Source organism: Oryctolagus cuniculus, chromosome 5, assembly GCF_051225735.1.
Source record: "Oryctolagus cuniculus isolate XC-2025 breed Fujian yellow rabbit chromosome 5, ASM5122573v1, whole genome shotgun sequence".
Taxonomy (NCBI): Eukaryota; Metazoa; Chordata; class Mammalia; order Lagomorpha; family Leporidae; genus Oryctolagus; species Oryctolagus cuniculus.
Window position 1 is genome coordinate 63,840,167 of NC_142871.1, and position 27,630 is coordinate 63,867,796.

The following is a 27,630-nucleotide window of genomic DNA, read 5'->3' on the forward strand; positions in this document are numbered from 1 at the left end:
CAGACAAAGATGTCTGGAGACAGCTCACTCCTTCTTGTGTCAGGTAGTAGAAGTATTTGACACAGCTGCCCCACCTGGCTACTTGGTGTATCACTCAGTGATCCCTGGCCCCTGCGTGGCTTGAAAGACTCATAAAGCCACCCATAACTCATCAGTGAGTTCAACAGGAAGCAAACTAAGTTATAGTACAGATGGAAAAGCAAGGCTGATCTGTCAGAGCTGCTGGGGAGCAAGGAGTGAGTAGACTGAGCATGCTTGTTTGTGTGGTCTGAATCTGTATTTTTTTTTTTTAAACCTTGGTTTTGCAATAAACTTTTTTCCAACAGTTAAATCCAAAAACCTAAAAGTATATGTTTCAATTGTTAAAGGCACCAAAGTTTTGTTTCTTAAGAAAGTTGAATTGGCATGTGTAACTTAGACAAGACACTTGTGGACATTTGCTATCGCGGTAATATCGCTGACCACATAATGACAGGTAGAGTCAAGTCTGCTGAACAGACTGTCGGGATCCACTTCTGAAATTAGTAGTTACCTCTGCTACCACTCTATGAAGCCTAACTTTTCTTTCTGTGAACTGTTCTTCTAATGTAATTTGACACATTTCAATTACAAGTTCTTAGGTGCATATAGGAAAAGGGCAACAGTAGTTCTTTAGCTTGCTGGCTCCCTTGGTAGAAGAACTTTATAAACAGGTAATTGCAGTTTTGGTGCATTGTCATCAGGTACTTCAAATAATTAAGTCATTCAAATTGATTATGCTTTTTAACAAGATGACTCAAACCAATATCTGTCTTCCTCCTTTTTCTCTCTTTCTCTTCTGCTTTCTCTCTCCCTTTCTTTTTATTTATTTACTTATATTTGAAAGGCAGAATGACAGAGACTGAGAGATCTTCTGCTGATTCCTTCCCCAGATGGTTCCCGCCCCAAATGCTAGCAACAACCAGGGCTGAAGCAGGATGAAATCAGGGGCCAGGAACTGAATCCAGGTCTGCCTTGTGGGTGGCAGGGACCCAGAGCACTTGAGCCATCACTTGCTGCCTTGTAAGTGTGTGCAGTAATAGGAAGCTGGAATTGGAAACATAGCTGGAACTCAAACCCAGGCACTCCAGTGTGGGAAGTAGCATTCTAAGCAGTATCATAACCACACAATTGCCCAACCCTGATTCTAAAAATTGTTAATTTGTTTTTTTTTCTTTCTTTATATCCATTCATGAGATCAAGGTAAAAGCTTTTGGAAATATGTTCTATCAAAGGTAAAGCCTTTGTGAGTAAAACTGGAAATTCAATTTAAATGTTCAACATTGAAAATAAATGAAATTCAACACTGAAGATAAGTTATTAGTGTATACAAATGATACAAGTACAGACTTTGGTGAAGCACAGTGTCATAGCAGAAGCAGTATCTTGGCTACATTAAGAAGCCTGTAGAGTAGTTGGAATTGATGTGGTACATATATAATTCATAATTGCATTCAAACAAACTTCAATACTTCTCTAATTGAAATAGAAGCTATTGCTACATCAAAAAAAATTATAAGATTTATTTTATTTATTTGAAAGGCAGAGTTACAGAAAGAAAGAGATCTTCCATTCACTGGTTCATTCCCCACGTGGCCGCAATGGCCAGTGCTGGGCCAAGCCAGAGCCAGGAGCTTCATCTGGCTCTCCCATGTGGGTGCAGGGCCCCAAGCACGTGGGCCATCCTCCACTGCTTTCCCAGGGCATTAGAAGGGAGCAGAATCAGAAGTGGAAAAGCTGGGACTTGAATTGGTGCCCACATTGGATGCTGGCATTGCAGGCAGTGGCTTAACCCATCACACCACAATGCTGACCCCTGTTACATCAAAATTTACAAATATTTTTTTAGTTGGAGTTGATGAACTGTAAGATTTAAGGAATGGAGCTAATGTTCAGTATGAAAATATACTTAAGCACAGTGGTGTCTGGCTTCTCTCTTCGTTGTCTGTCATCAATCAGATTTTAAAAATCTTTATAAATATCTATGCTCAACGATGGTATTGGACTTTGTTCTAATATGCCCATCAAATGTTTGTTGGCTTAGGAAAAAAAAAAGTTTGAAAGGCAGAATGTCAGAGAAGGAAAGACAGAGAGAAAGCGGTATCTTCCATCTACCGGTTCATTCCCCAACTGCCCACAACACCCCAGAGGCTGGGCTGGGCTGAAGCCAGGAGTCAGAAACTCCATCTGGGTCTCCCATGTGGGTGGCAGGGACAAGTACTTGATCCATCACATAATGTCTCCCAGGCACATCTGCAGGGAGCTGGATAGGAAGCAAAATAGCCAGGACTCAGACTGGCTCTCTAAAATGAATGGAGGCATCCTAAGAAACAGCTTTACCCACTGTGGTTGGCATTTTATTCAAACTTGATTGGAAACCTTAAGTATTTGAAAAATTGAATACCAAATAAAACTTTTTTGGAATTTCAGTCAATGAAAACAAGGCTTCCATTGGAATTGTTCCCTACAAAAGGAAGGAAGAACCTGAACAAAATAATAGTAACAATTATCTGACCTACCAGATTAAAATGTTTGTTTTGACTATGGTTGTGATTTGAAATGGCTCACTTTTTAAGGGTGCTCATATTTTGAAAAAATGTTCAAACACACACATGGATGGAATGAGACTGAGAAGGCTTAGATTTTGCAGCATCTGATTTTGGTAGAACATTCAGAAGAATCATAGAGATGATTTATTTGACACATTTTGTCTTACAAATATATTTGTCATAGAAAGGTTCTCTAAAGAAGGCAGAGAGTGCCTGCGAAAATATTTGGGCTGGAATATTTATGCTGTTCAATATTTAAAAAATTAGAATTGAGTATATTTTCCATTTAGCATATCTGCTCTGCATTTATCCAGAGCCTAAAGAAAGAGCGTTTTCTCAAAATAATATGATCCACCAAGAAGAGTCAGTTGAAAGAATCAAAAGTTAACCCTAAAATGCTACTGTAAAGACTATTGCTTCCAATTTTAAAATGTTGTATTTTAAAAAACACATTGTTCAGAAAAATGCCAGTGGCCCAGTATTAGACAGATATGACTAAGAAATGGCTTAAAATATGTGAATATGCATCAAAAATTACTCTGCTTGTTATGTTTAATATTTAGATAATCAACATAAAGAAATTATTTTTATTTTAATATTTATTGATATATTTTAACTTCTGAAATTTTATTTTTAAAAACAATTTTTTTAAAAAAAGTTCTTGAATGAACTTACTGAGTTCAGCAGTATAATTAAAGCAATTGTTAGGGGCTAGCACTGTGACACATCAGGTTAAAGCCCTGGCCTGCGATGCCGGCATCCCATATGGGCACCAGTTCAAGTCCCAGCTATTCCACTTCCAGCTCCCTGCTAATGTGCCTGGGAAAGCAGAGGAGGATGGCCCAAGTGCTTGGGCTCCTGCACCCACTTGGGAGACCTGGATGAAGCCCCTGGCTCCTGGCTTCGGATCAGCTCAGCTCTGGCCATTGCAGCCATTTGGGGAATGAACCAGCAGTTGGAAGACACCTCTCTCTCTCTCTGTGTCCCTACCTCTCTCTGTAACTCTGTCTTTCAAATACATAAAATAAATATTTTAAAAAAATAAATTGTTAGTTAATAAATACATGTTTCTAACAAATATAAAATGTTAGTTGTTTTAGCACTCCTTTCTACTCTGCAGTGTCGCCCTGTGACCCTGTGAGTGTGTTGTATAATGTTTGCATTTTAAGAGCTTTTCCTAGAAGTTACGTGAAGTCTTCCTGCTCATGTCCTGTTGGCCAGAATTAAAGGTTCTGGCCAGTGGTGGGCTTTCAGCCTCGCAGTTAAGGCTACAGTTAAGACATCAGCATCTTGCATTAGAGTGCCTGAGTTTGATACCCAGTTCCAGCTCCTGACTCCAGCCATCCTGCTAATGCAGATCCTGGGAGGTGGCAGTGATGGCTCAAGTCACTGGACCCCTGCCGCCTGCATCAGAGACCTGGATTGAGTTCTCGCTCCTGACTTTCTTTAATTCAGCCTCTACTGTAGCAGACATTTGGGAATAAACCAATAGATGCCACTCTCCCTCTTTTCCTTCTATCTCCATAAAGGATTATAGATCCATACAGTACTGTAAGGGAGACTAGGAAATATGATATTTATTACAGGTAGCCATGTACCCAACCAAAAATCGCTGAGAGGCAGAGAATAAATACTGAGGGAAAAGTAGCATTCTGTCCTATCCCAGTTTTGCATTTTTGACTAACATATATTCTCCTGAGATGGGCCTGCTGATTTTAATGGAGAAAATATTATGATGACTTTAATATCTAGGTTATATCCACTTATAAAACAAAAACTACAGAAAGAAATGAACTGGCCATATGAAGCAAAACAATAGAGAATCTCAGATCTCCCTATTATTGGGTATTCTTTCTATTCACCCCCCCCCCCATTTCTCTCTCCTCTGTGCATAGTGTATACCTTGTTTTTGTTTTTGTTTTTAAGATTTTATTTATTTATTTCAAAGGCATAGTTACAGAGAGTCAGAGGCAGAGAGAAAGAAGTCTTGCATCCTCTGGTTCACTCCCCAAATGGCCACAATGGCCAGAGCTGGGCTGATCTGAAGCCAGGAGCCAGGAGCTTCTTCTGGGTCTCCCACATGGGTACAGGGGCCCAAGGAATTGGGCCATCTTCTACTGCTTTCCCAGGCTATACCAGAGAACTGGACTGGACTCAGACTAGTGCCCATATATTATGCCGGCACTGCAGGCAGCGGCTTTACCCACTAGGACACAGCACTGGCCCCTGTGTAGTGTGCCTTGATGGGTAGAACTAAATGCTCCCCTATTGAATTCATAGCAGAATTTACATGTTAATGAAAGGCAGAGTGGTTCCTTGTGCCTGGGAGTCATTGACTGTATGGTCCATCATTTCTCTTTGCCATACCTACTGTAATCAGTGAGGAAATTTGGGCCTCGCTTAGAGAAAGAAAAGGCCTCGGAATGTACAATTCTGGTCTAATTTCTGGGTGCCTTTCAATGCACATGGTTGGCTCAAACCATATCCTGGCCATTCAGGAATTAGACCCATGTAACTGAGGGGAGGAGATAGTCTGAATATATTGCTTAATAGCACCAAGACCCACATTTTAGTAATGAACCTCAGCTTAGTCCCCACCAAGGCTCATTGCCTTTGTAGAAATTTCCATTTGTTTTCTCTCATCATTGTTTATTATTTACTTTGAGCTATCCTGATGAAATCTTACCTAACATTAAGATTATGGTATTGTGTGCAAATAAAATCATGCTTTAGTGATGCAAACAAATAATTGCTTGTTTAAACCACTTCCTTCTTATGGGAATAATATTTATTATGTTCCTATTTCTTCACTAACTTGTGTCAGTCACACTTTCTTTCTTCCAGTGTAGTTCAAGTTCAGTGAAAATGGAAGCTTTACTCCCATCAAAAACAAATCAGATTCACAGCCTGTGAAATCCACTCTTGGTGTTTTGCATTCAGAAGCATCACTATAAATGTTCCAGAGTCTAAGACCTCCACCATCTGCTCCATTAGGCACTGGTTTTCAGTAGCACTACTTGATTTACAAAGAGAAGGGGGAGAAAGCTTAGCATATCCGAGCAACAATTCAGCCTGAAACTTCCCCCTGAAATAAGAGTGATCAGGCGTCTCCTTCCCCTTCAGTGAGTTCCACATCTTCATGGTCTCTGCACAAGTTTGCACCTTTAGATTTGCATTTTATGAACCGTTCTCTGGTAAAGAATTCTTTCCTTTTTAGGCCGTGATATGTTTTTTTCTGAATTTGATGGTTCTGTGTTGAATTGAAGCTTTTTATTCTATGCAATCCTCTTGTTCATCCAAAACATGGATCTTTTGCACCTTGTTCTTCAAAGGGTCCTTGAAGGCTCTGCAAGGTCAATTTCAAAAGATGCTTCTGGCTTACCTTGTATTGAAAGACCTGGAATGCCATGTCCAGGGGTCCCTGACTGATCTTCTGCTCTTTTAATCATAATAGATTGTGTCCAAATCATGTGAACAATATTTTTAACTGAGGCGATTGTAAGGGGTACCCAAAGTGCTTGAAAGTCAAGAATTCTTTTTCATAAAGCAAATCTCCCCCATTTACCAGTTCCTTTCATTTAAATACTTAATAGTAATTTCATCAGGTTTTTTTTTGGTAGGAGAACTGAAGTAATATCTCAGAAGAGGTGTTGTTTTATTAAATTTGTCTCCCATCAGTTTAAATTGATTATGATACTAACCATTAGGGTTGTGTTTTGTTTGCTTGCTTGCTTTTGGAAGGAGGAGGTGGCAGTAAATATTTCTTTGGGCAGTATTAAGTTTTCTTGTTTCTACATATGGTTACTGTCTTGGTAAAGTTAGATACTATTTAATGATGTCTTAATTTTATCTTATAAGGAAGAAAATTTGTCAGCAATAGCAGTGTAGACACCAGAGCAATTAGGGAGCAGGCAGAACTTAATACAGAATTTCTGTTTATAATATGTCACCATTTTTTCACAATGACAGCCTGCTTTTTCTTTGAGGATATATATTTAACTTGGTAAGTAAAGTTGGCATATTTATAGCAGCTTTAATTTTTTATGACTTACTCATCCTACCAATTTCCCATTTTCCTATGCTACTGGGTTCTTGTCTGAATTTCTGTGTGATGAGTTTATCTCTGGACTTCTCCCAGGACAGACCATTAGATAAATAGTTCTGCAGTCAGATGGAATCCAGAGCTGTTTTATAATTGCCAAGGGTAAAATTAGCAAAGTCAATTATTCTCCCTTTGGCTTTTCCCTGAAGATATTAGGGGTCTTCAAGGTAATTGCCTTAGGTAACACTTAGATATTTAAATATCTCCAACTATAGAAATTGGTATATTAATCCTCTGGTAATTGTCTTCATACTATTATAGCCAGAATCACTAAGTGCAAGTTAACAAGATTTTGAATTCAAGAGTGAGTTGAAAAATTAATGCTTACATTTTCATTCATTTTCAATTATGGGACATAAGGGCAACTTTATATTTTAGTACTTTATTGTATAAAGACAGGACTAAGAGACCTTAGAATGCCTCTTTCTAAACTGTAAATTTCCTAACTCCATGGAGGTTAGTTACTCTGTCTTGTGTTCATGTACAACATTATTGAATGCTGAAATGATAGGGTCATGCCAGAATCTAAAATTTTAGTGTTTGAGCATTAAGCTATCAATGAGATATGCTAACCATTTGTAGTGAGGGGAAACGTGAAATGGGAAAACACTATAAAGTACAAATCTAGATGGCCATTACAGGTCTTGTCTGGTCCCTGTAGTAGACTAGATTTATATTTTAGGATTAGCCATAGTGCAAAATAATAAGACTGTGAATTATTAGCTGTTGTCTTTTTTTTTAAGATCTTTTATTCCACATGTGTAGTGATAGCATAGTATTTAAAGAATTCAGTGTGTCGTGTTTTGTTTCGTTTTTTAATTTTTGTAGTCATTTTAATTTAATTGACCTATCCCTGTACTTCAAGTGGTAGACTGTGAGTCAGCCTGGGTTTTTAAATACCCAAGAGTATTGCCATGATGTCACTCCTTGGGGCTGTTCTATTAAGCATTAGTGATTTATGTTTCTAAATAACCCGTGGCACAGATGTACTCCTTACATAGCTGATGTATTTCCTTATGTTAACTTTGTTTTCCTAAAGGCATAAATATGTTGTTTACGAGGAAGAATTTTGTTTGTATAAATATGTTCAATTTATGCATATAAATCTTTTACACTGTCTATATATTTTAATAAAGAAGCTGCTATTGTTTAATCCATGTTGTCTTTTATATTCATTTTACTTTCAAATTCATTTATAAGTGAAACCTTTTAATATTTCCTTATATCAGTTTAAACTAGGCATTACAAGAATAGTGTATATTTATAGTTTTGCCAGCGCTGTTTTACTTGTGGAAATTGTTGAACTCATGTCTTGTTTAGCCCGTTAGATTGATCGCCAGGATCAGTGTTTTCACTGCATATAGACCTAGTCCGTCAAATGCAAATTCCCGTGACTAGGGTAAATGGGCACAGAAGGTAACTGGGGGTCATATCCTGGGACTACTATCTCTGTGATCAACTAAGTGGAGAAGTCAAGATGGCATCCCCCAGAAGAGTCTCCAGCTTTTTTATTGTTTGCTAACATAGTCATATACTGAACAGAGATTGTAGCCATTTTCTGAGCCTGCTGCCTTAGTCTTTAAGGAACAAATAATACATACTTAGTATGTACAAAGTGTACTAGAAATCAGAAGAGAAATATATCTTGAGCTTTCCTCATTCTGATGCTATCAAACAATAGAAGATTGTATTTCTTTGGCATAGGAAGGCCAAAGGTCACAGCAGTGGCCATTACACTGAACGTCCATCAAATCAGGAATCTGACAAGGAAGAAGAGCAAGGGAAGCTCACACATTTCTTTTATTTGCCTGCCATTCAAAAATGCCCATTAAAAACAAAATCTGTGTTCTACAAAAATGCATCTTCTGAAATGAGTAAGGTTGAACTCCACAATATGGTTGGCTGTGAGAGGGAAATGTATTGATTTAGCAATCTTAGGATACATTTAGCAACCTCATTTCTAAGTCCCATTTTGCACTTTCTAGAAGTAAATTTAATTAAATCAATTTTCCCATCCTCCGTTTTCACTAACATAAATTGCTATTTCTCTAAAGCCAGAAAGAGGGAAAAAATCTATTCTCAAGCTAGTTAGTCAGTGCTCTTTTTTTGCCTTTCTGATAATCTTACCCAAGAACTTCCTGAGTTATGAGTTTACAAAAATGCTAGGCAGTGAACAGCTGATTCCTTCCTCTGGATCCCTAGCTGCCTGACCCAGTGTCTCTTTACCTCCACAGACCTGTGCATGGTGCCCCTTCACAGTCTCAGTCTCTCTCTCTCTCTTTTTAAAGATTTATTTATTTATTTGAAAGGCAGAGTTACAGAGAGCAGAGGAAGAGAGAGAAAGAGGTATTCCATCTGCTGGTTCACTCCTCAGATGGCTGCAATGGCTGTTCCGAAGCCAGGAGCCAGGATCTTCTTCCTGGTCTCCTACATGGGCGCAGAGGCCCAAGGACTTGGGCCATCTTCTACTGTTATCCCAGGCCAAAGCAGAGAGCTGGATCAGAAGTGGAGTGGCCCAGTCTCCAGCCAGCGCCCATATGGGATGTTGGCACTGGATGCTGGCACTGCAGGCGGCAGCTTTACCCGCCATGCCACAGCGCTGGTTCCTCTCTCTCTCTTTTTCAGATTTGTTTATTTTATTTGAAAGGCAGAGTTAGAGAGAGAGAGAAAGAGAGACAGAGAGATCCTCTGTCTGCTGGTTTACTCCCTCAAATGGTCGCAATGGCCATAGCTGGGCCAGACTGAAGCCAGAAACTAAGAGCTCATTTCAGGTCTCCCATGTGGGTGCAGGAGCCCAAGCACTTCAGCCATCTTCCACTGCTTTCCCAGACCCATTAGAAGGGAACTGGATCGGAAGTGATGCTGCTGGGACTCGAACCAACACCCGCATGGGATGCCAGCATTGCAAGCGGTGGCTTAACCCACTACACCACAATACCGGCCCCCACATTGTCTCTTATTCAGTTAGCTTCAACTTAGACAACCCTTTTCTTCCAGTTTTTCATTCTTCCTTCTCTTACCCATTATTTCAGAAAAATTACCATACACCTTTTTGTCATCTCCTTGCTCCTTTCAGAAGAAAAAAAAATAAGGCCAAGAACCTTTACTTGGGGCTGGAAAACATCAGAGTAAATCTTGGAATACTCTTGTGTTAATAAAACTAAAATTATATAATTATATTATTAGAAATGAAATAGGTATTTTGGCCGGCGCTGCGGCTCAATAGGCTAATCCTCCGCCTGCGTCGCCAGCACCCCAGGTTCTAGTCCCGGTCAGGGCGCCGGATTCTGTCCTGGTTGCTCCTCTTCCAGTCCAGCTCTCTGCTGTGGCCTGGGAGTGCAGTGCAGGATGGCCCAAGTGCTTGGGCCCTGCACCCTATGGGAGACCAGGAGAAGCACCTGGCTCCTGGCTTCGGATCAGGGCGGTGCGCTGGGCACAGCGGCCATTGTGGGGGTAAACCAACGGAAAAGGAAGACCTTTCTCTCTCTCTGTCTCTCACTGTCCACTCTGCCTGTCAAAAAAAAAAAAAAATGAAATAGGTATATGAAAGAAACAGTGTTTATCAAACCAAATTTCCCTTTAACTGCCAACATTTAAAGATATTTAACAAGTATTTTCTATTCAGATTTGTTCCACTGTGTTGTTTAATTGAGGGTTTTGTAAGAGTGTGGCTTTCTACTATTCTATTTTTAATTAGTATATGGTATTTCTAAAATTATAAACTAACCAAGCTTTTGTGGACTGCCCTCTAAACAAATTTGTTTTTTATTTTCATTTTCTCTGAAAAGGAGAGAGACAGAGATAGTCTGTCTGCTGATTCACTCCCAAAAGGCCTGCAACAACTGGAGTCTGGCTGGGCCCAAGCCAAGAACCCAGAACTCATTCCAGGTCTCCTACGTGGGTGACAGGAACGCAGCTACTTGAACCATCACCTGCTGCCTTCTGGCATGCCTGTTTTACCTGGAGTCAGGAGCAGAGCTGAGCACCGCTAAAACCCAGGCACTCCAAAATGGGATGCACACTTTCCAAGCAGTGTCTAAACTGCTGTGTCAGATGTGTGAGCTGCCCTTGTATTACATTGATATGTTGGGGAAATGCGATACCAACTCCAAATAACTGACTTAAGTAGGAAATTCCAAAATGCAGGGCATACATAATTTGGGGCCTGCTCTGGTAGACTAACACTGTATTTGAATACCATAAGCAAAAGAAATTTAAGACTATCCAAAAGAATCTGTGTAATCATTTTTCATTAATAACCACATATAGCTCGTTTGTGTTGATATGCTTTTGGTTTTAGCATTTCCACCATTTTTCTTAAATTCTTAGAGTTGTAAAAATACTCAACGAAAAAATTTTCACTAAGCCAAAGTTGGCTTATAGGGCCTAAGCCCAGAAGCAAATTTTATTTATTTAGCAATAGTGATTGGAGAGAGCCCTTTCTGACAGCTAATGACCTACTGGAGGACTTGTGTGCCCAAGGCAAAGCTGAAGGCCATTAGCCCAACAGGTCATTAACTGACAAATGCCTGACCCTGAGGTCATTTCTGATATTGTAAACTGTGAAAACATTAAAGTGAGTTTGTTGGAAAGTATGGCTGTGCCAAGGAAGTTTGTTTTTACACATTTTGGAAAATGTATTCAATTTGTTGTCATTCATTTGGCTTAACTGTCTTTGTTCTGGGGCCATTTTCACTGTGCATAATAAGTCAGCCAGACTTCAGAAAGCACCAAAATGGAGAAACTACATTGTATATCCAATCATTGGTTTTTAAAGGCCAGCTTCCCTGTTGAGAATATCAGAGTAACTGTTTCATTACTAATAGCAGTTTCAGCTATACGCTGTGGATCATTTATATTTTCATAATGTAGTGAGCTCTATAGCACTTAGCTGTTTTATATTTGTAGAGATGACATATAAAGCTACAAAGAGAAGTGAAAAGAGCACTGATGTAGAATTCTGTAGACCTAGTTTCTAACCTTGGCTTTTTTTGCTTTTCCTTTCTTTCTTTCTTTCTTTTTTTTTCTTCCAACTAGCCATTTATCATTGAACCACTCATTATATTTCTCAGAATTCCAGGTTCAGGCCATTCATCTTCTTCTCCAGACTATTTATCTAAGGTCTTAATACCCCATTTTTTATCATTGAAATCAGAAACTTCATAGCATAGAAAATTTAATCTTTATTACAATGATTACCAAATATTTTTAAAACCCTAACTTAAATTTCTGAGTGCTTACTACATGGTGGGCACTATATTAAATGCTTTATGTGTACTAACCAATTGGTTACAGGAAAAGATAAAGAAATTTCCCTGAGGTAACACCACTAACAAATGGGAGAGCTGCTGTGTAAGTCTAGGCAGTCTGGCTCCAGAATTCTCATGTTTGGCTGAAGTAGAAAACCACCTAACCATGGTACCAGCAAAGTACCATGACATATTTTGCCAGCAATTTTGTAGTTATAGATCCTAGAAATTATATCTTAAGCTATCAGTTTCTAAATTTCAGAATAAATATTTCAGTACAAGCATCAATAGTGACATCAGGAAATACTTTAGAAACTTTGTTTTCTTGTCTATAAAGTCAGCATTGTGCCCATCTCCATCTGTGTCGGTTCCAGGATTCTAAATTTCTGAGTGTTGTTAAGAAAGAACCTGGGGCGGCATTGTGGTGTTACAAGTTAAGCCACTGTCTGCAACACCAGCATCCCATGTGGGACAGGTTCAAATCCCAACCACTCCACTTCTGATCCAGTTCCCTGCTAATGCATCAGGGAAAGCAGCAGAAGGTGGGCCAAGTGCTTGGGCCCCTGCCACCCACATGGGAGACCCAAATCTGGCTCCCGGCTCCTGGCTTTGGTCTGGCTCAGCCCTGGTCATTGTGGTCATTTGGGGAGTGAACTAGCAGAAGGAAGACCCCTCTATCTCTGGCTTTGCCTTCAAATAAATAAATAAATCTCCCTCTGCCTCTGTAACTCTACCTTTCAAGTGAATAAATGAATCTTAAAAAAAAGAAAAGAAGAACCTGAATTTGCAGGATATAATCATATCATGAAAGCAGCATGCCATATGAAGAAAAACAGAGTACTCCAGAAAAATTGTTAATAAAATCAGGGCTGTAGTAGAAAATCCAAAATCTTTCAGAAATGTCAGAGATCTGAAGATTTGCATGTGTTTTTTAGCAATCTAAACAGATACCCAAATTAGTGAACTTGCCTTCTTAGCAGATTTGTGTTGAGAAACTTGTATGGCTTCATTTATTTGAATATGTTATAAAAGCTGTAATATGAAAATGTAAATTTGAGTAGTGATTAAGCAAAATATTAGTTGTTCAAATTTTAAGGTACTTGTGATTTATACAACTGATTCACATAAAAATATTGGGAATTCAACAGAATTTTTTGTGTTCATTATGCTAAGTCTTGAAGGTACCTATTCTAGTCAATTGTACACTTTTCTATAAACTGAGGACTTTCTAACCCAGGAATAGCCCTTATTTGATTCAATGGGATAGCGCAGCCAGTCACAAATTTCTACTACTGGATTTTTTTGAGAAAAAAAAAAAGAATTACCTAATTTTCTCTAATACAATCCCAGTACAGCAATTATTTTTAAAATTCCATTGAACTATAGGTTTTGAAGAGCTGCAAAAGTATTTGGAAGAAATACAGTTTAGTTCTAGACAAGATACATGAATTTTAATTGCATATGAGTCATGCTTTTCTTTTTATGCGTACCTTGGGATGTCTGAATTACACACATCTGCCTTTCATGTGGCCCAGTTTGAAGAGACAGTGATTGAGCTGAAAAGTGAACTGTGTTACCCCAAAGATACTGCAGTCCTGGCATTTGCAAGCTTTCTTTACATGTCCTAGGAAATTACTGAAATATTTAGCTCTTTGGCCAAATGAGGTCTAAGCCAATTTGTTTCCATGAATCTACCAGAATCAAAGCTAAGAGTCAACATCAGTGGGACTGGTGCTGTGGCATAATGGGCTAAGCCTCTGTCTGTGGCACCGGCATCCCATATGAGCACCAGTTCAGATCCCAGCTGCTCCAATTCTGATCCAACTCCCTGCTAATGGCCTGGGAAAGCAGTAGAGGATGACCCAAGTGCTTGGGCCCCTGCACTCACATGGGAGACCCAGAAGAAGCTCCTGGCTCCTGGCTTCAGATCAGCACAGCTCCAGCCATTGCAGCCATCTGGGGAATGAACCAGCAGATGGAAGACCTCTCTGTCTCTCTCTCTCTCTTTCTCTCTTTCTCTCTCTCTCTCTAACTCTGCCTCTCAAATAAATAAATAAAATCTTTAAAACAAATCTGTGATATAATCCTACAAAATTGTAATGTACCTAATAGAATATCACCCATTGTACCCAAGAATAATTCCATTTAATCCTGCCTTTTTACCTTCAGTAATTTCATGTTTCTCATATAAAGTAATAAAGAAATTAACAGCTTTAAATGTATATTTCAGAATAACAATGGCTTGTCAAAAATTGAGGCCCCTCATTAAGACACAGACCAAGGTATGAGGCATACATGAGGTAATTAGCATAATTTCAAACCACAGGTCACATCCTGTTCATTGATGAGTGATCAGATCAATGTAGTGGATCATTATTGACACTTTTTAAAACTGAAATGCAATAGAAAATAGAGGCATAAAGAAATTTGTCTTATGAAACATTTGGTTTATTTACATATGTATAACATGCATGTGTATATTGCTGTGTGTCATACATGAAGTACAGTTCTTACTGTGGGTTGCAATTTAAAAATTTTGAAAGCCACTACTATAAGACAACAGTGTAGCCAACAACAGCCTTTCTGTGGACCTCACTGAGGAGGCCCCCAGATGAAGAAGTGAAACCAGAAGGGAGGTTATCAGCCACACTGAAAAATGTAGATGCGTCACTGATACGGCAGGCACGATCTCTCAAAATTCAGTCAGAACAACTTGTAACCGCGCCTCTGAGCCCACATGGGCAAGTGCTGAGCGGAACATCCTCCACACAACAGACTTCCTATTCGAGAATTCCCACGTCATGGAAAGTGGAATATACAGCAACTCAGCTGGCTGGTAGTATCACAAATGCTATTTCGTGACTAAGCATCCAATTCTCATCTGCTGTTTATAGCTTTTGTAGTGATGCAAAATACTTGATACAACCAACTTTTTTTTTTTTGACAGGCAGAGTGGACAGTGAGAGAGAGAGAAAGGCCTTCCTTTTTGCCGTTGGTTCACCCTCCAATGGCCGCCGCGGCCCGTGCGCTGCAGCCAGCGCATCGCGCTGATCCGAAGCCAGGAGCCAGGTGCTTCTCCTGGATACAACCAACTTTTTTTTTTTTTTTTTTAATTAGTGCTCATGGAGTGAGGGGCACTGTTATCTGGAGTCGGTTTCTATTTATGAAAGGTGCACTCACAGGTGATAATGATAGATGTGGGTAACCAAGAATACCTGGAGAAGAATCTCTGATGATCAGCAGTTCTGAGAACATAATTTGCCAACAAGTAGCAATGGTTGGGTCGCATCTGTTGAATTAGTGCTTCCTCTTTCTTTCTTTTTTTTTTTTTTTAATTTTTGACAGGCAGAGTGGACAGTGAGAGAGAGAGACAGAGAGAGAAAGGTCTTCCTTTGCCGTTGGTTCACCCTCCAATGGCCGCCGCTGCAGCCGGCGCACCGCGCTGATCCGATGGCAGGAGCCAGGATCCAGGTGCTTTTCCTGGTCTCCCATGGGGTGCAGGGCCCAAGCACCTGGGCCATCCTCCACTGCACTCCCTGGCCATAGCAGAGAGCTGGCCTGGAAGAGGGGCAACCGGGACAGAATCCGGCGCCCCGACCGGGACTAGAACCCGGTGTGCCGGCGCCGCAAGGTGGAGGATTAGCCTATTGAGCCACGGCGCCGGCCAATGCTTCCTCTTTCTTCCTCTTTCCTGTCTTCCTTCATCTCCTTCCAGTGAGAGAAATGCATAGGAGAGTGAGGGCTGTAAGAGAGAAAGGGAAATTTGGATTTATACCGAGCAGAGGAGCCAGCCACGTGGAGGAGCATCTAGGCCAGGAAGCATGGGGCAGGTGGCCCGCCCTAGAGGTGCAGGACAGCACTCGCCCATAATGGCAAAAGGCCAAAAAGAAAAAAGCTACAACCAACTTTTAAAAACCCACGGGAAAGCAACTGCTTTTCCTTTATTTCTTAATGAAAATTTTCATCTTAAGCATTTTAAATTATCTGCCACTTTTTCAGGAACCTAGTCATTGTTTAATCCAGTAAATAATTATTTGGCACTGGTCAATGACAAAAAAAAAAAAAAAATAAGCCAAGGACCCTGCACTTTAATTCAGAAAATGAATTCAACTTTTTTTATCTTTTAAAACTGTAACTAAAAGAAATGGCTAGTTAATTAACTGTACCTCACAATGGTAAACAGCTGCATAGTTAAATAGTGCTGATCTGGAGGCGTATTGCTAAGCACAGATAACCTGTCACCCAGCTAAGCATACTGAGGCCCCTAAATGTCATGGTTTGCCCTAGTTCTTGCTACTTACCTATGTGTTAATGATCAAAGGCAAATTAATGTCCTTTATCTTTAGAATGTCATTTATCCAGATCAGATGAATGTATCCTTTAAAAAATTGAATAAAAATATACTGCCCAAAAATGTACAGTGTAATACACTTGTGCATGAGACATGATCTCACAGTGGCGTTTTAACAAGAAACATCTTGCCGGCGCCGCGGCTCACTAGGCTAATCCTCCGCCTTGCGGCGCCGGCACACCGGGTTCTCGTCCCGGTCGGGGCGCCGGATTCTGTCCCGGTTGCCCCTCTTCCAGGCCAGCTCTCTGCTATGGCCCGGGAAGGCAGTGCAGTGGAGGATGGCCCAAGTCCTTGGGCCCTGCACCCCATGGGAGACCAGGATAAGTACCTGGCTCCTGCCATTGGATCAGCGCTGTGCGCCGGCCGCGGCGGCCATTGGAGGGTGAACCAACGGCAAAAAGGAAGACCGTTCTCTCTCTCTCACTGTGCACTCTGCCTGTCAAAAAATTAAAAAAAAAAAAAAAACAAAAAACAAGAAACATCTTTATGTATGTTAATTGAACAGAGGAATCATGACAGATCCTTTGGGGAGTGCCTTAAGGGTACAACTGGGCTAATGAGACTAGTTTCATTAGTACAGTGGCAGGCATATAGTAGGGTCTTAGCAAATGTTTCTAGAATGAATACAGTGCCACTATGAAATCAATGCTCAACTCTACATATTCAAACCATTTTTCTAAACTGTGACCTGTTTCAAATCGTGTCGGTGGCAATTTTATACTTTGGTTTTGTTCACTGAATTTCCCTGAAATCTCTTCAATAAATGTTACCAGTCATTGGTTTATAAACCAATGTATCAGCTGTTCTAAATTAAAAATTAAGATTATCAATTTGCTTAGTTTTTTGCTGCACCTGTCCTATTGGTAGTTCCATCTCTGTCTCGCTGCCTCTGCTCTCCCCCCTTTGCCAGAAAGAACTTCCAGCTCAATAGAACAGATTGCCATCCCTCCCACAAATAAGCAAGGCCTTACACATTTGGCAGCACTGAAAAAGGCGTCCTTCAAAAAGCCCAGTGAGGAGCTTCCTCCAGAACTCCTCTGAGTTAGTTGTATGCTCATTGCAACAGACCTTTCATCATTGTCTTCATTAAACCTGGGCCTTGTCTGATAGGAAGGAGTGGAGAGAGCCATTCTTTCCTAGGCCCCAGTGATGGCTTTATCAAAGCCTCTCATTTATATTAATCAGCATGCAGAGTAGGGCTCATCTGGGTTGTCTGTGCCCAGGTGGTGGGTGAGTAGATTTACCTCTTGCTTGGCCACTGCTGATGCTCCCTGTGTTCTTCTCTGCTGCGGCTGCCAGCCTGCAAGCTCGGACTGAGTGCTGGGAACGCCAGGAACGCCATCCTCCCGGAACGAGGTGATTTGCTTTAACCCTCTTTGTAAATGATGAAGTGCTTTATAAATGTTAGACATTATTATCTGCCTCTGTGGGAGAGCACTGCAGCCAGTTCCTCTCTGCCTTCCCTTGGTAATGCAAATTTTGGCCATCTTTGCTTGCATCTCTCAAATAACCCTGTGCATCATTGTGTAAAGAGGAACTAAAGACTACCGCTAACTGCTCTGGGTCCCCTTCACAGCCTATTCATTGTTTTCTCTCTATGAAAACACTGTAAGATACTTTCACGGATAACATCACTGATTTTTGTGGCTTAGAAAGGGATCTTTGCAATATGACTTCAAATGCCAAAGTTCCTGGTAAAGGACATATTTATGCTAAATCCATGTCTTTATTCCTCCCAAAATGTGTAAGAGAAAGGTGTTTTCCCTTTACTCCTACTTCATGCATTGCTATTTGTTCCTAAGGCAGAGGAAGGAGTGCAGTAAATTAGTGTGTAATTGATGCTATCAGCAGTGCAAAAGCGAGCACGCATGCACACACACACACACACACACAGTTTCCTTTGCTAGCAGGTGTTGAGTAGTAAAGGCTAAGGGGCCCCATGTTCATTTGCTTCCTAAATAGAATGATGGATCACACACTGTTATTCTGCACTGTAGTAAAGACATCAATAAAATAACTTTTTAAGGGAAGAATGCTTAAATCAGATTATAAATCGGAGCAGCCCTCACAGTTTTCCAACACTGAGCACACTAAGTTCTGAAGCACCCATCTTCAGGTAAACCATGTTACTACATCAGCTCAGTTCACACAGACTGGAGTTTTCACTGAACCGCATGAGTTTATAGCTACCGTTCTTTCTAAAGATTGTGTTGCATTTTACTTTTAATTTAGGATAGGCACTCCTTTGCCCAAACCAAAGTGGTCTGGTGTGCTAGTTACATGTCTGCAATCTGTTGAATCTATTCTATCAGGTGTTGACTGACAATATTCCAGAATTGCATGTATAGAAAAGGCCACAATTTGTCTACCCAGAATGCTCCCCACCACTTCCTGATCCTACTTTTTTTTTTTTTTTTTTTTTTTTTTTGACAGGCAGACTTAGATAGTGAGAGAAAGAGAGAAAGGTCTTCCTTTTCCATTGGTTCACCTCCCAAATGGCCGCTACGGCCAGCGCACTGTGCCGATCCGAAGCCAGGAGCCAGGTGCTCCCTCCTGGTCTCCCATGCGGGTGCAAGGCCCAACCATTTGGGCCATCCTCCACTGCCTTCCCCGGGCCACAGCAGAGAGCTAGACTGGAAGAGGAGCAACCGGGACAGAATCTGGCGCCCCAACCAGGACTAGAACCCAGAGTGCTGGCACCGCACGTGGAGGATTAGCCAACTGAGGCGCGGTGCTGGCCCTTGATCCTGCTTGTCAGGGACTACTGACTGATGCATTTACTGATCCGTAAGTCAGGATGTGGACATAGCTTAGCTTGAAGCCCCTCTGAGACAAAAAACAGGGTCTGCTTCCCTCTGCACCCCCCTTCTCCTGCCACCCAGGAAATAGATTTATTATTCTATCTGATTATAAAAACAATACAATAGGGGCTGGCGCTGTGACATAGCAGGTAAAGCTACTGCCTGCAGTGCCAGCTTCCCATATGGGCACTGGTTCGAGTCCCGGCCGCTCCATTTCCAATCCAGCTCTCTGCTACGGCCTGGGAAAGCAGTAGAAGATGGCCCCAAAGCCTTGGGACCCTGCATCCACATGAGAGACCCAGAAGAGGCTCCTGGCTCCTGGCTTCAGAACAGCGCAGCTCAGGCCGTTCTGGCCAACTGGGGAGTGAAGCAGCAGATGGAAGACCTCTCTCTCTCTCTCTTTCTCTCTCTCTCTCTCTCTCTCTCTCCTTCTGTGTGTAACTCTCACTTTCAAATAAATGAATAAATCTTTTAAAAAAAAGCAATACAGTAAAAAGGGAGAGAAAATGTAGTACAGTGTATATTTAAGCAGTTACAAATTTAGCAGTTCAAAATGTTAGAAAATAAATTTCAGGGTTGGTGTTGTGGCACAGTGGATTAAACAGCCACTTGCATTGTGGGTGTCCTTGTCAGATTGCCTGATTTGAGTCCCAGCTATTACAGTTCCAATCCAGCTTCCTGCTGGTGTGTCCTGGGAGGCAGCAGATGATGGTTCAACTGCCTGGACTCTTTTGCCCATGTGGGAGACCCAGGTTGATTTTCTGGCTCTTATCTGTGGCCTTTCAAAGCCTTTTCTCTCTGGGTTTCAAATCGATAAAAGAAAATAAATAACCATTTTGTAAAAAGAAATTAATTGCAAAGGTAACATCTCTCCTTGATAGAATTTTTTAAAGATTTATTTATTTATTTGAAAGACAGAGTTACAGAGAGAGGGGGAGAGACAAAGAGATCTTCCATCTGCTGGTTCACTCCCCAAATGGCCAAAACCAGGATCCTGGAACTTCATCTGGAACTCCCATGTGGGTGCAGGGGCTTCAAGCACTTGGGCCATCTTCTTCTGCTTTCCCAGACACACTGTCAGAGAGCTGGATCGGAAGTGGAGCAACTGGGCCTTGAACTGGCGCTCATATGGGATGCTGGTGTTGCACGTGGCAGTTTAACCTGCTATGCCACAACACCAGCTGCTCCTTGCTATAATTTTTAAAATAAAAGCAACAAAAAGGGATTTATATATGCACTGGGCAGATCACCCTGGGCTGGACGTGTTCAAGGCCCCTGTGCTATTCCAGCTTTTCATAATCTCTTCCCTCCCTTTACTTGTTAACTTCAAAAGTCCAGTACTTTTTCTTTAATGATTGACTTTGACTGTTGAGGTGTATTCTGTTTAAGTGTGGCCATTTACAAGTACAGATCATTTATAAATTCATAATCTATATTTATTTATTATAATTTATATTTGCTAATTACATTAAGAATAAGAGAACAACTTGTTCTTGTTGCTTCTACCTGGTGTGGAATTTCAGGAAAATAAAGGAACTCACTGGTTATTCAGAGACAGATCCACTGTTAAAAGTTCATACCATCGTTTTGACATTTAGTGTCAGACTTTCTCTTTGTAAATCCTTCTTCACGTTACAGCTGCTGGTCCCAGAGCTCGAACTGTTTCAAAACCATAACATTTCTTAGTGAGTGATTGATCTGTATTATGTGTCCAGCCATCAGGGAGATCTTGGGATGTTGCTTGTATAAACTGTAATCCAATCTGACGCAGTGCATTTAGTTACAGTCTTTCATAGACCTATTGGCGATACTCAATCCTCCTGGATTTGGGAATAGAGCTTATCTGATACCTTCGGGGGAAAAAAAATCCATTCATTTTCCTCTTTTCCCCACTTAAATAACTCAACACATCTGGTAACACTGTAGGATCATTGTCCTTCCAGTTCCTCTGCAGCTCGTATTGCTACAATATTTTTTAAGTATTTGGTTACCTAAAGGACAATGTGATTTTAAAAAAGGGGTGGGGGCTGTATAGGTCTTAGAAATTAACCCATCTACAGTGCTAGAAAAGAAATATGCCTTTAATCAGCAAGATTTCCATATCAGCAGCCCTGTGTATGTTATACGGCACGAATGTAAACATAAAATTGGAGATGAATGCTCATGTGTTAAAATTTTAAAACAAATCTTTCTACAAATTAATGTAATTCGCCTCTAAGAAAATGTTTATTAAATACAGGGTACCTGAGATTGAAGTATCTTGTTGTTTGGGTCTGTATCCTTTGGCTTAATGTCTTCAGTTACAAGAATGATAAAAGCTGAAACCAAATCCTTTAATTCAATCAGAACAGAGCTGAGTTTTAGAAGCAGAGTGGAAATCAGATACAGGGCTGCATAATATAGGAAGTTAAATATACAAGATATTAAGACTTCGTAAGAAGCGGATGGAGTTGCCTGGAGGAATTTTTGTTTGAAATGGCTGCATTGAACATTATCATAAATACCACCTTTTTATCCTCTTGAATTAAGATTCTTTATGCAAACAACTCTAAATTGTGCAGTAGTTCCAAAGAGACCATTTACTGTTTTCTGCTTGTTTTACATTCTGGAACAAGTTCAAAGCTTTTGATTTTGCTTGATTTTTTTTAATAGTCTGAGCCTTGAAAATAATACAGGTTTGATGAATAAGATTTCAGCATGTGGTTCTGTAAAAATGTTCAGTGTTTATGGTACATTTGACCCAGGGGCCCTACACCAAATAGATCTGTAGCGCATTTTAAGTACAACAGAATGAACACATTTGAAAGGTTAACCATTCTCTTGCTTTTTTTGCTTTTCTTTCTGTATTAAGTATGAAAATTAGCATTGCAATGGCTCCCAGAATGGGAATACTGAAAAAGTATCCACCTGATAGAAATAAACATGCAGAAGATAAATTAAGATTTCATTATTTATATGAAACTTAAGCTGTGTTCACAATGGTTATTATAGGATTTTCATGTATATTAGTTAAATGCTATTCTTATATGATTTTTTAACTTAAGCTTTGATTTAAAAAAATTGGATCACAGCTTAAATATCCAGGTGGGCAATGCCATTTGCCAGGATCTTTGCATATAAATCTCTTTTTTCTAGCAGACACAAATCCTGCCTTACGACTAAACCTTCTGATGCATTCTCAGATTAAAATGGGAATGAATTTTTAAATTGTTTCTTCTCTTCCCCCGCCCCTGTGTTTTAGGTTGTGGAACTTTTAGCAAGTGCTCTTATGGACTTGGTACAAGGAGTATACCATGAAAATTCAACTTCAACAAAGGTAAAGGAGTTCAGAGTCATTGTAAAATGTTAGGTTAGAAACCCTCACGGCAAAATTAGAATTGAATGAAAATATCATTCTTGTTTTGTGTTTAGATTGTACATTACTTCCTTTTCTTTCTTTCTTTTTTTTTTTTTTAAGATGAGTGTTTTGGCTACAAATTCATGGCCATACGCTTAGTACATAGCAGATTTAGCCAATTAAAACAACCTCTTATCCTCTGGCTGGATTCGCCGTCTGTTCCGTCCACAGCAGCCTGGTAGACACCAGGACTCTCCTGGCTAGCAGGTAGTACTGTCACAGGAAGGCTGGAGGAGCAGCTTGTGCTGAGGCGGCTGGGCCAGAGGAGGGGCCTTCCCTGTCCCAGAAGAGTGGAGCATAATCCCAAGGAGATGGGGGAGGAATGTCTTTTATATCCAAGATCCAGAATGTACTGCATTATTAGATTCTGTCTGATAAAAAGTAGGATGGTTGCACAGTTGGATTATTTTGATTAATTTTATAGGTCTAGGATTAAGATTTTTTGACTCATTTAGCAGGATATCTCAGGAAAGGTTAGGTTTTATTTCCTTTAAATGTGGTTATTTCATTTCAGTAGCATATTAGATGTGAAGTAATTGCTTCATTGACCACCACCATCATTGAATATGGTATCTACTATTATAAGGGATTCCTATCTTAGTGTTCATTATTCTAATTTCTTCAGCTTCTGTAATAGCAAGATTTCACTCACTGAAAATTAGAAAAAATATGCATGTATGCACAGCTTAAGCTGAAACATTTCCACTTGAAAACAGACAGATTTTACTAGATGTGAACTATAGGGCATGAGCAACTTGGATAAGAAATGTAAAATTTTAAAGTGTGACCCAGGGACTCTAAATGATTCAGAGAGTGCTTAGTGAAGTATGAAGAACTGCTCCTTGGACACCTGCTGACTCTTGGTTCAGGGTACCACAGTGCCCAGTAGGCAAATCTAACCTTACCTAACTGGCAGATTGGTATGTGGGGACCTCACAGGATGTATGACTACAGTGAAGCACTTTTCTTTTCTTTCTTTTTTTTTTTTTTTAAGATTTATTTATTTATTTGAAAGACCGAGTTACACAGAAAAAAGGGAGGCAGAGACAGAGAGGTCTTCCATCCAATGGTTCACTCCCCAATTGGCCGCAACGGCCAGAGCTGCGCCAATCCAGAGCCAGGAGCCAGGAGCCAGGAGCCAGGAGCCAGGAGCCTCTTCTGGGGCTCCCACGCAGGTGCAGGGGCCCAAGGACTTGGGCCATCTTCCACTGCTTTCCCAGGCCATAGCAGAGAGCTGGATTGGAAGTGGAGCCGCCTGGTCTCGAACCGGCACCATATGGGATGCCGGGCGCTTCAGGCCAGGGCGTTAACCCACTGCATGTGCCACAGCAATGACCCCAAGTGAAGCACTTTTCAAAAGCAAGCATTGTTCACTATTATGGCTGAGTGTTAATATCAGATTGCAAAATAGGTATTTTCTGACCTACATAGTGCTTCAAAGAGTTGACAGAAACCGAAATTAAAAATATATTTATTTTGGTACAAACAATTTGAAATCCATAAGTAGCATTTTCATAGCATGCATTTCCATGAACTTTTGAAGGCCTTGTATATCCATGGATTTCAAAAATTTTTGCACCAGAGCTGGCACTGTGGCATAGTAGGCTAAGCCTCCACCTGTGGTGCCAGCATCCCATGTGGGTGCCAGTTCGTGACCTAGATGCTCCTCTTCCAATCCAGCTCTCTGCTTCTGGCCTGGGAAAGCAGTGGAAGATGGTCCAAGTACTTGGGCCTGCACCCACATGGGAGACCAGGAAGAAGGTCCTGGTTCAGCTCTGGCCATTGCAGCTATATGGGGAGTGAACCAGCAGATGGAAGACCTTTCTCTCTCTCTCTCTCTCTAACTCTACCTCTCAAATAAATAAAATATATTAAATTTTTTTGCACCAAAATATAGACTTAACCTTTTAATTCCACTTTTCATGAACTTTTGAAGCACCATCATCATCCCACCATACAAAGTTACCTTGCGTATGGTATCATGAAGATGATGGTAGCTAAGCAAATAACACCACAGTGACATACCTGTTTCTTTTCTAACCTTCCCAGAAATCCTGAGAGTAGGTATTCCTGCTGTTCCCAGTTTGCAGATGTAAAAGCTGAGATTTGGAAAAGCTTAGGAAATTTCCACAAGGTCACATAGTCTGTTAGCTGAGATTTGAACTCAGGAGCCCAGGTTCTCAATCTCTCATTCCACTGCCCTATATCTTGGTAGCATCTGTCTGCCACTGTATGATTTTGGTGGCCTGCTCCTGCCTTAAAGACATTGTTTTTTCTTGGGATTTTCCTGTGTTTAATCTAGTTCCTTATAAGGTACCAGTATTTTACAATTAAATACCTGTTAATCTTTAAGTGAAAGTTACTGTTAGTTTTATGATTCTTAATTTATTCTTACCATTTGTCCACTATAATTAGCTTAATCCATTAACAGCTTTGTGAACATTTGGTAAGTATGTCCTATTGTCAGGCAGACATAATAGCAATACTAATAATAAGTGCTTATTATTATAAATAGCACTTTACAGTTTTGTTTTGTACACAATAACCTAGGCTGAAAAGGGTGACACGTGTCGGCATTCCACTTCACAGAGGAAAATCCTGAAATTCAGAGATGATGAATGGCAGGGATGCACAGTGTCTGAAAACTGACAGGGATGTGGTCTGGACCCAGGGCTTTGGATTCCAAGTCCTTTGCTTTTTCTAATAGAATGTGTTTCTTCCTGGGAATAGAAAAGCAGCAGCAACAAAATCTTTGGAGAACTGTTGATCATCTTTGAATGGTTGCTTAGCAAGCCCAAGTTGCTGATGTTGATTAGCTAATCAGTTATACCCTAAAGAGTCCGTAGCAATGCCTCATTCATCTGGCCTTTTTCCCTACTACCCCCCTAAACCCAGTCCTCTAAAGTGCTCCAGCTCTTTTTTAAGCAGTTGAATTTCTAAATACTGTAGCCAAACCATGGAAAGAGCTGTCCGTATTAAATGATGGAAACAAAAATGCATCATTGAACCAGAGCAGTGGGAGTGCTTCTTGCTGCCTCTGTTTGTGCCTCCACTCCAGTTTAGGTTAACCACATTTCCCTTCCTAACCAGAAAAAATTCTGGCTCCCCCCCTGAGTGTGCTTGCCATTGCAGTGCCTTTTCAGAATTTGGTTTTTCTAAGTTGGCCCAGGGATCACTTGCGAGGCAGAGAGAGCACTGCCCCCACATCGAGTGCCTTCAGGGTTTGCATGTTCTGGCATGATTGGGAAGAAGCCACAAGTGGAGGTCACATGGGAAGTCAGGCCCCCTCTGTCATCCCCGTTGCACAACCTCCATAGCCTTGGGCCAATTCAGCACACAAAAGAAATGCTTTGTGATTTCAAGTAAGCTGCAAACCATTTCATCCCTCTAGGGATACGGGGGATACAATAGTGGTCTGTTTTCTATATGGCAGCTTAATGCAGTGATGGAGAATCTGGGCAGCAGCAAAGTAGCCTTCTGTGGAGTGCTATCTGTGTGACTAGAGTAGATGGGTTAAAGCAAACAGGGGAGTTGGAATTGGATACGTTAAAAATCACCTTCTCCCAAAGACGTTTGTGGAGTCATTACCTAATTCTCTGTAGAGCTATGTGACTTATGTTACTAATATATAGCAGATTGAAGGTAAATTGTGATCATTGTAGACCTATGAAGTAATTTAAGAAATTCATCCTTTTTTCACGCCATTGTAAAATATTTTTTTTATTTTTGGATTTGCTAGTTTGTGAACCATTTCTTCCATAGAACAATTGGTCATTGTGCTTTCTTTAGTAATTATAAGAAAATATTTTCCTTCCCTCTACCTGCTTTTTCATGTTAGCTAATTTTAAAAACTATGTGAAGTTTTAAAAATTGCATTTTAATTGACCATTTGTCATTTACGAGTTCTCCACTGAAGCTCCTCCTTAAATTATGTTTATGTTACTCATTGTTCTTGCTAAATATTCTGTATTTTTACAAAATTGACCTTGTATCCATAGAACTATATGCCTAAAACCCTTTAGCATAATCATCTTATTATTATAACTTATTTTCCAGTTATAGAAGTCAGTATATGTTCATGGAATAAAAATTGAAAACAGAAGAAAATCAAGAGGAAAATCTAAAATGTTACATAGCCATCCCCCAGAAATGAATCATGATTACATTTCATCATTTTCTTTCCAGATTTTAATTTATTGTGTAGTTCTTATTTGTAAGTTATTGCTTTATATAAAATTTTGGATCTTGATGTACTTATTTATCATTAAAATTCTTCAAAATACCATTTTAATGGTTATTTACTATTTTTTAATATTTTTGTACTATAGTGTACTGAACCATCCACAATTTTTTAAAGATTTATTTAGTTATTTGGAAAGGCAGAGTAACAGGGAGGGGGAGAGAGAGAGAGAGAGAGAGAGAGAGATCTTCTGTCTGCTGTTTCACTCCCCGTTAGCTGCAAAGGACAGGGCTGGGCCAGGCTGAAGCCAGGAGCCAGGAGCCAGGAACTCCATCCAGGTCACCCACATGGGTGGCTGGGGCCCAAAAACTTGGGCCATCACCCATTGCTTTCCCAGATGCATTAGCAGGAAGCTGGATCAGAAGGGAGAAACTGAGACTTAAACCATCACTCCAGTAAGGAACCTGCTTCTTCATGATGTCGGTTCCCACTCTACAATTTGTAAACGTTTTGTTCTACTTTTCACTCGTTTAAATCATGGTGGAGCCAGCATTGTGGCATAACAGGTTAAACCACCACCTGCCATGCAGGCATCCCATATGAGCGTCGGTTCAAGTCCCAGCTGCTCTGCTTCCAGTCCAGCTCCCTGCTAATGTGCCTGGGAAGGTAGCCCTCAAAGATGGCTCAAGTGTGTGGGCCTCAGCACCCAGTTGGAGCTCCTGGCTTCTGGCTCTGGTCTGGCCCAGCTCCAGCCATTGCAGCCATTTGGGGAGTGAACCAGCAGATGGAAGACCTCTCTCTGTCTCCTGTCTATCTGTAACTCTGCCTTTCAAATAAATAAAATAAATCTTTAAAAAATTAAACCACATGATGATAATTATTAGTATATAGAACTTAGATTCCATACTTTCTTGCTTGCTCTATTTTTATTATCTGTTGTAAAATACTGAAAGTGAGATTCTTGAGTCAAAAAGTATGCCTGC

General features: G+C 40.5%; 1 protein-coding gene across 4 annotated transcripts in view; it reads left to right on the plus strand.

Annotated features, from left to right (window-relative positions):
* The window catches only part of PDSS2 (decaprenyl diphosphate synthase subunit 2), a 293,668-nt gene that overhangs the window by 180,695 nt on the left and 85,343 nt on the right, over positions 1 to 27,630 (plus strand). For 3 of the 4 annotated variants that reach the window (XM_002714881.6, XM_089332766.1, XM_089332769.1), the window contains exon 4: positions 22,312 to 22,386. In XM_002714881.6, the coding sequence (XP_002714927.6) occupies positions 22,312 to 22,386 (75 nt within the window). Of the gene's footprint in view, positions 1 to 22,311; positions 22,387 to 26,523; positions 26,545 to 27,630 lie in introns of those variants that run through there. The other variant, XM_089332767.1, reaches the window with a different exon arrangement.